At 33.7% G+C, this 8697-nt stretch overlaps 1 protein-coding gene across 3 annotated transcripts; it reads right to left on the bottom strand.

Annotated features, from left to right (window-relative positions):
• Positions 1 to 382: 382 nt before the first annotated feature.
• Positions 383 to 6161, bottom strand: LOC131872082 (uncharacterized). Of its 3 annotated transcripts, none has more exons than XR_009370284.1 (3): positions 5947 to 6161; positions 4284 to 4414; positions 383 to 561 (listed from the first exon to the last, which is right to left on the bottom strand). XR_009370284.1 is itself a non-coding variant. In XM_059216029.1 (2 exons), exons 1-2 carry the CDS (start codon positions 5840 to 5842, stop codon positions 4389 to 4391), a joined length of 471 nt encoding a protein of 156 aa, XP_059072012.1. In that variant the 5' UTR covers positions 5843 to 6160; the 3' UTR covers positions 4278 to 4388. The 3 variants fall into 3 exon arrangements, 1 of the variants encoding a protein (XP_059072012.1); XR_009370278.1 differs by having other exon boundaries at positions 5398 to 6155; XM_059216029.1 differs by lacking the exon at positions 383 to 561 and having other exon boundaries at positions 4278 to 4414; positions 5398 to 6160.
• Between the last annotated feature and the right edge of the window lie 2536 nt (positions 6162 to 8697).

Below are 8697 nucleotides of genomic sequence, written 5' to 3'. Positions count from 1 at the left end.
TGTTATAAAGCTGATTTTATTATTAACAAGAGCTCTGTTGGAGCAGGAGTCCCTGCCTTGTGCAAGGAATGAGAGGAATGAAGCATTGCAGTAGGTAGATAGTAAAACTTTATAGCATTTGTAAAACAATTGACTAATTTAAACATTTTGATCAGCCAAACACAATAAATGTCTAGTGAATATATATACATTTCAACACGGCACAGAAACATGATAAACTTTTTCTTTTCATATAATATAATTTCAAAAAACAGTTTACAAGTGAAATTCATTGCAAAAATGATAAGTGATTGTAGTGTTCTAAGAACAAATTTTCAAAACTAGTATAAAATGGCAGTTTGGAAAGTATGATGTCTAATAAAATGTGTGTTCTGAATGTATCTGAAGAGACAAATAGTAAGAATAATATTGAATGTTTGTTGTGAAAGACAGTTAACTAGTTATTTACAAAACAAAAATAAGATCGATGTTGTTTTGAAAATTATACGTATGTGAATAGTATTTTGAGCTGTCAAGTAGTTGAACCCGCTTTTGATTGTTTTCAGCTTCTCTTTTACCAACCTGTAGAATGAAGAAAATCAAAATGTTAATTGTAGAAGTTTGAGAGTAGTGTAAGGAAATGATGAGGAAATAACCAGAAAAAGAAAAATAGAATTAAAAAAAATAGCAACGACATTTAATTGACAACTAGTAAATGCAATTAATGTACCCTCTTGTTAGTTGGGATCAAATTAAGATAAAGTGATCAGTGCCTCAGACTATTATTAATAACAATCCGATTAAAATTAAAATTAAAAAATTCAATCAAAAACAACCTGTAGCTGGCTTATTTCTTCTGCAATTTAAATACATTCAAAGATGAAGCTCTGAATTCTTGATTCCTTTACTAAACTAAATTTGAATTCAGATACGTAAGAAGCAAGTACCTGTAATTTAAAGTAAATTGCTATTTGAACTTGTGCAGAAAAGTTATTATTAAATAGTCTTCAAACATTGTACATGAGTCGCAAACAAACATTACAATAGATGTTATGCTTGGCTTCTTCTAGTTTTGCTGATCTGTTTGTGTTTACTTTGTTTTATGCTTGTCATAGGTTTCAACATTTTTTTGTCCTCGAAAGAGACTGGCAGAAATCTACAGCACATAAATAGTTTTGTTTGCCAAAGGGAGAAACTAATACCTGCACTCTAACTGCTTTGCAAGATGTGTTTTTTGTTAACGAAGTTTCTGTGGTGGTAATGCCTAAATCTATAAAATAATAGCTATTCCATCATTTTACACAAAAGGTTACTTAGAATATGACTGCAAGCAATGGGCTGAACATTGAAAATTTATATGGACAGAGCATTCAACTGACCTGCTAAGTTGTGAAGGCTTAAGAGATTATTGTCTGGGTGTGAAATTTATAATAATATTTATTTCCCTTAAAGTTTACAAATTAAATTAAAGATTTGAATAAATATAGCATATCATTAAAATTTCAAAATAGTAAAACTGTGTGGGTTTATTGGGTTGGTTAATTTTGCATTAGGCCCTTACAAAGAAGGGTATACAGGAAGTCACAAATTTCATATAAAATCGCATACCATACAACGAATTGATGGCATTAGAATGATCATTAAGTCTTGTAACTAAGTCATGAATAATATGGCATACTAGTATAAAAACACAAAATCATATGTCAATTTTGCTATAAACATAATTACAATTTTAAAGCTTACTATAACGTACAATATTTTCAATTTATATTTTTTCATTGAACAAACTTGCATAAAAGTATATTCATACTAGACATCCTTCTTGTTTCTATCAATGAAGTTTGTATATACTAAGCAGTTTGATGTCTGGTTGACAGAAGCCTGTGGTAAGAAGCTAGAGGTATTTTGATTCTTTCTCTAAGAATGATTTTGAGTGTGACTTCATTCATTAACTATTCTAACTTAACAAGAATAATACCACATTATGCTAGAAGAAGTGGTACCCTTAGAGTGATCAATCCACTGACTCTGCAGTCGCATTGTCTTGAAGATGCAAGACTGACCAGAAAAAGAAAGATTTCATTTTACATAAAAAAATATACCATGATGTTGTGGCAGTGCAGCTCAAGTTTGATGCAGAGGAAAAGACCTATCAGATAATTGTTATAATTGGAAATCTTTTATCTTCTTAGAAGAAAGAAATTTGTTGTTTTGATTTATAGGTCTACAGAACAGAGATGGGAAATAAGAGATCCCCACTTAGATGAAAAGATTGTATGGACATATGACAATTAGGTTTTTTCCAAGCATTTCAATAAACAACCAAAAAATCTAATTTTTTTCTGAAAAAAGAGGCAAATGTAGGTGTGTATTATCTGAATGGAGATAGCAATACCAAGTCTCTTCATGTTTGGGGGATGACAGGTATGCGCTAGACCTTGGGAATTGTCATGTAACAGGCGATGCTTATGCTAGGTCAACCTAATCTGGATATGGACCTGCTCAATCTCTATCTTGATCTATAACATGCTTTGGATAAATAGACTATGGAAAAGGCTCTGCGCCTACCTATGTCCCTGCTTCCTTTGCCATTCGTAGTGCAAACTTGTAGCTATGGTGATAAAATGTATATCTTTCCCGTTTCTTAAGGTGCCTTTGCTCCTACCCCTGTGACTTGTACTTATTTAACTTATAATGGAGCATCGACTAGCTTCGGATCTGCAGGCTCTGGAACTAGGGATTGCTAACTAACCTTTTAGTTTCTATTTATGACAATTCAAGTCTCTTGTGACAATTGCATTGACTGTGCTTACTAGTTCACAAGGGATCCTTTTTGCATGGTCAAAACGAGTTGGAAAGTATGACTACAGTATCACAACGGCAAAAATTTTGGTGGGCATATAATGTGATTGTGATCTTGTATACACGAAAAGATTTTCCCTTTGATTGAATTGTTTATTTCCAGTACATTGACTTCTCAGTTATTACTGTAGATTGAAATGTATCTATCATTTATAGTTGGACATTCATTTTGTTTTCTAAGATATTGAAGATTTACGTCAATAAAACTATATATTTTGTAGGTGGAAACACTAAAGTGTGCATTATCATTGATTGCTCTCACTCAAACATGGGAAAGAGAAGGAATCACAAAGGATAAGAAGTAATATTGATAGGCCTGTTTGACTGGTAATTTCTTATATTGATGTTTATTTGGATGAGGTACAGTTAACATATAGGATAGTGAGCAATGCCAAGTAAAGACAGATTATTTTTTCAAACATGTTCTCGAGTCTTGTGAATTTAACCCCAAAGTAGCCATAACAAACAATAAATACCCTCAGTCTCACAGAAAACAAAAAAGACAAACAACAGAATCAGTGTTTCACCAGAACATGCCCCTGGGCTTAAGTGATGTCCTTGTCGGCCAGGTGACTTGAAGATTTGGAAGGGACACCCCTCTTTTGGATTGAATAGACTACTCCATTTGTTGCATGAAAATAAAAAGGTAACTTTTTAATGGATAAAATTGTTAAAAACCTTGAAAAATTTAAAAGGTGGAGGATTATCCGTTGCTAATCCAGCACATTGAAAAAAATTGAAAAAATATTTGTAGTCCTTGGAACCTTATCTCTACATTCTAACAATTAATTGACACAACTCGAGGTTTGAAAGTCTCTGAAAATGCTTTAAAACTCCACCTAGAGTACTAGTAGTGGCAGAAAGAAACATATAAATCTTTGATTCCCTTGTTATTTGTTTCCCTTGGGTACTTCCATGTTTGCTACAAAGTCAGTAATGACTAACCTGGGCTGAAAGATTTCATTCAAGTTGTCTTTTTCCTTATGTAATATTCTTACCTTGCTTCAATCTAATAAAATATTTGTTGAAAAAGTGCAGTCTTGTGCTCCTTAAATAACACTTGTTGGTCTTCAATTTTATCAGCTGATAGGGTTTTACTGTGAGCCTACAAGTCCAAAAACTGTTGGTTACTTTGTCTCACGCTGGGTTATTTTTTTCACTTGCTGGATTTTTACTTTCCAGCAGATGAGCTATAAGAAAATTTATATGAAAAGACACATCTCAATTCAGCAGAGGCGGCTTAGTGTATTGAGGACAGGGCAGCAACTCAACCCAATGTATAACTGGGTGCTAAGAAAACGGGGAGAAACTTCACTGGCGAATTTTGGGAAAATTGAATTTGCCCTAATGCTAGATGTTGAGGGTTCTGGGTGTTTAGAAAACAGGGATAAAAAATAGGAATGTCAATGAATCCAAATATCACAGGAAAAGAGTGCACAAACCTCTGATTCTGATGGAAGTCGCCTCGCAAAGAATGCAGCACTACAAAGTCGAAATTGCAATGCCTTTCCCTCCACTACAATGCCTTCTTCTCTTCAGAGTGTTGATTACCGAGCTGTAGCTACAGAGCTTTCTGCGCAGCAACAGAATAGTAAAATGCACCTTAATGAAAAATACTTTTTTTTAACCTAAAAAAATTATGAAATGTACAGAACATTTAATAAACAAGTAAATATCATTAATGAAATTGTACAGAGCACTTGCCACCCCGCAACAATCATCATTATAATTTGCAATTATCAGTGGAAGGACAACAAAGTGTGTACAACTTTTTCAACCTTCTAAACTCCCAACAATATTTTTGACCTAAACCAACTAATGAAATTCAACCCAATATTACGATAATATATTAAGAAAAATTTTGGTCAAACTTATGGTCAATAGAGTTTTTGGAAAATTTTTATTCATCTTACCAAATATTTATACCATGTATTGTAAAATTGGATATATAGATAGTAATGATCTAAACAAACTCACTTTTCAATTTCACATCCAGCATTTAACGTGCAAAAACTTGCCCTAAAATGTTAAAAAGCTTAAGACAAACCCACAAATTCATAATGGGATCAGTCTACAGTGAAATAATAACCAGATCTAAATTCTCTTCAATACCCATTAAACTTTTAAAGGACCAATTGCTGACAAAGATAAAAATAAGCACTACCAATCAAATAACAATAGCAAACACAATAGCAGCCAAAATATTATAGCTCCTGGGAAATCTTTAAAAGGAAAACAAGAAATCTCACAACTGTCTAAAAAATGATAAAATTCATATGAAAAGAAATCCCAAATTTCCATCAAGTACAACTATTCAACAGAAGCCAAAATTTGAAAATCCCCCAAAAATTCAAGAAAAAGGTTAAAATAAAACTTGCTTAGCGACATCACTTAATTGAAACCCCAAATAAATTTCCCTGGCAAAAAAGTAAATAACCCAAAAAAACCCACAACTAGTTACTCGGAAGTCCAGACAAAAGGCAACAAAATTAGATGAAATAAAACGTACACGATCAAACCCACAAAAAATAATTACAAAAGCCCAAATAATTATACCTCCTTCACCATATTTGCATCTACAGTGCCTGAGAATTGGGATTGGTGGTTGTACAAAAGCCCAAAAACAGAGAAGTGACAACACATCCTCTGGGCACAACAATGGCAACTGATACAGTTGAGTTGTAGGGGTTGTCGAAATGGTGGAATTGTCTCTTGATTTTACAAGGGTTTTGTATCCCTGCCCTTCAAACAGTAAATTTTTCAAGTCTGCTCTCATCCAAATCATGAGAGTCAGTTCAGGTTCACTCAAAATCAATTTTTGCAGCTTGGTTGGGTTCACAAAAAAATGTTTGTAGTACTGTTCACTAACAAAACTATTAGTGGAACATAAAAAGTGTACCACCTTTAATAGATTTGCATCTGCAGTGCTAAGAAAATGGGGAGAAACTTCACAGGCGAATTTTGGGAAAATTGAATTTGCTCTAATGCAGATGTTGAGCATTCTGGGTGTTTAGAAAACAGGGATAAAAAACAAGAACATCAATGAACCCAAATATCACAGGAAAAGAGTGCACAAATCTCTGATTCTGATGGGAGTCGCCTCACAAAGAATGCAGCACCACAAACTCGAAATAGCAATGCCTTTCCCTCCTCTACAATGCCTTCTTCTCTTCAGAGTGCTGATTACCAAACTATATCTACTAAGCTTTCTGCGCAACAACGGAAGAGTAGAATGCACCTTAATGAAAAATACTTTTTTTAACCTAAAAAATTTATGAAATGTACAGAGCATTTAACAAACAAGTAAATATCATTAATGAAATTGTACATAGCACTTTCCGTGGTGCCAACTAATTTCTATATTTTTTGCTATTGAAAATTTATTTTAACCCCAGTAAAACTCTATCAGCGAATAATATTTTTAAGAAAAAATAAAAATAATTTGAGAAATAATAATAAAATCAAAGGAATCATGCTAAAAACTTTAGAGTTAGATATTTTTATTTCATTTGACAAACTAATTGAGTCACATGAAAAAATTAGTTCCCTGCTTAAAGCAGGGACTAATAATAATAAAGGTATAAGCCTATTTCTTTTCTTACACTCCTAAAATAATAACAATATCATTATTATTGCTTTTACTATGTAGGGAAATGTAAAAATAAAATAGATTTGTTTTTACCGACCCTCTTATTTGACTAGGTGAAATTGAAATTGTTGGTAGGAAATATATTAAATATTCTACCTTGGAACTATACAAGGTAGGTAGGAAATATTGTTTTATGAATTTTTTTGATTGGTCGAGAGTTTTTGCCAGAAACCTTTTTATTTGGCTTCCTGAAGCTGTTTGGGGGTTACCAGCGGGGAACTATTTTGGATTTTGGATTCGTGTTTTTGATTTGGATTGAAGCTTTTGGAGTGGTTTTGGATTCAACATTTCTTCCTCTTTGGTTTGACTCTTTTGGATTGCGATTTGGAGGTCGATGGATTTTTTATTTTTACATTCTTGTTTACAGTGAATGCTTCCTTCCTGTGAAAATGTGTTTTCTGTGTCTACAAATCAAAGATTGATTGGGGATTAGTTTATTTTGGTTTGATAGGGGGAATGGTTAGTTTTGTAGGGAAAGATTGTTAAGATTCTTCCCTGTGAATTGTTATTGTGGATTCCTTCTATGAAATTCCTTTGAGTATGTTTTTCGGAAATGTTATACTGTTAAAATGTAAAATGAATTCCATGCATTTGAATATTATTGTTCCTGTATGTTTTAGGAGAGTTTCATGGTGGTTTTGAATACCTGTTTGTGTAAGTTCTCTTATGAACTCCTTGTTGAGATAGGAGTTGTTTCTCTTAGGTTTTAATGCGCCAGCTGCTTTGTAAGAGCTCTGGAAGCTCACAGAGAGTGTCCATGTTATGTTTAGACATTTGTAACTTGTTTGGAATGTCTTGGAAATGTTTTGGTTTAGTTCTTTTGGTCTATGCAGAGATTGAGCTTCCTCCTTTGCTCTTTGAATAAAAAATGCAATTTTAGCAAAATCGCTTACCCACTGAGTTGGAAACTCTTTCTTGAGAGTTTCATTTGATGCATTATCCATGTGTACACCCCTTTAAATGCTTATCCAACCTCTTGTTCATGCCCTTGGGGTCATTTTTTCCCTTTGAGTCTATTTGGGCAACTACTTTACCTTCAAGATCCCTCAAACTTGTGATTTTACACACTTTACTAGAAACGCCACCAAATCAACCAGAAACGCCACCAAATCAATCAAGAACGTCACCCTACATACCATGAACACTTCTATGCATACCAGGAACGCCATGGTTTGGACCCCGAGAGCTGACAAATTGACCAGAGGAGCTAACCTACAGACTGAGAATGCTAACCTGCAGACCCAAAATGCTGACTAATGGACCAGAAACGCTATGCAATAAACCAGAAACGCTATGCTGGGTACCAGAAATGCTACCCTACAAACCGAGAACACCACTGTGCATACCAAGAGAGCTAAACTGATCCAAAATGCCCAAAAAGGTCAATTTTGGTGCTGTAAAGCCCTAGTTTGGATTGTGTGATGTTTTCAGAGGCATGTGAAGTCTGTGTTGAGTAATTTTGATTGGTTCATGATGTTATATGATGTTTCATGATGTATTTTGTGCTCCGGTATGTGGGATCATGCTCTACCGTTGAGGAGTTTCCTTATGCAAAAGTTTGCTCCAGCAAGAGGTTCTTGCCTTGATGTTTGAGGATTGTTTCTATGACACCAGTGGGATGTTTTGTACCTCATTGTTGAGGATTTTCATTAGTTTATGATGTGCTTATGTTTCATGTTATTGCTTTGGTACTATGCCTATGAGGTATCTGTGAAGGCCTTATGCTTGTAATGGTTCATATGTATGCTTAATGTGCAATATGTGCTCAATGATGTTATATGATCTTGAAGACCTCTTTGTGAGTATTCTTTCATGTGTTGTGATGTCATTTTATGTGTTACCCTATGACGTTGAGATACCCTAGGGGAAAAGATGATATGATATGTTATTCCGTTTGTGTAAATTATGTTATGATGTGTTATGAAATGTAGTAATAAAGGTTAAGATGTAATTTGTAATGATGCATTTAGTAGATTATGTATATGATGTGCATTAGATGGATGTTATAGATGTATGTGTTGTTTAGTAGATGAACTTTTAATTTTATTTTTTATCTGTATTTGTAGTTAGTTTAGGTGTACTTCTCTAAGATATTTTGACGGACATTACATCACTTAAATATTATCAAATTTAGCCATAAATCTTACCCCAAAGTGTGAACTCCCTTTCAAGAAACTGGTTTTTCATCATTAATCTCAATCCAACTT

Source organism: Cryptomeria japonica, chromosome 2, assembly GCF_030272615.1.
Source record: "Cryptomeria japonica chromosome 2, Sugi_1.0, whole genome shotgun sequence".
In the NCBI taxonomy this organism is placed as follows: domain Eukaryota; kingdom Viridiplantae; phylum Streptophyta; class Pinopsida; order Cupressales; family Cupressaceae; genus Cryptomeria; species Cryptomeria japonica.
The sequence above is the reverse complement of the archived record's forward strand: the minus strand, read 5'-3'. Positions and strand labels throughout refer to the sequence as shown.

Excerpts from the sequence above, each read along its gene's own strand:
- LOC131872082 (XM_059216029.1), bottom strand. The coding sequence starts at position 5,842 with ATGCTCAACATCTGCATTAGAGCAAATTCAATTTTCCCAAAATTCGCC. Across the intron at positions 4,415-5,397 it reads ATGCAAATATGGTGAAGGAG|AAAGCTCTGTAGCTACAGCT; the intron begins GTATAATTATTT and ends GTTGCTGCGCAG.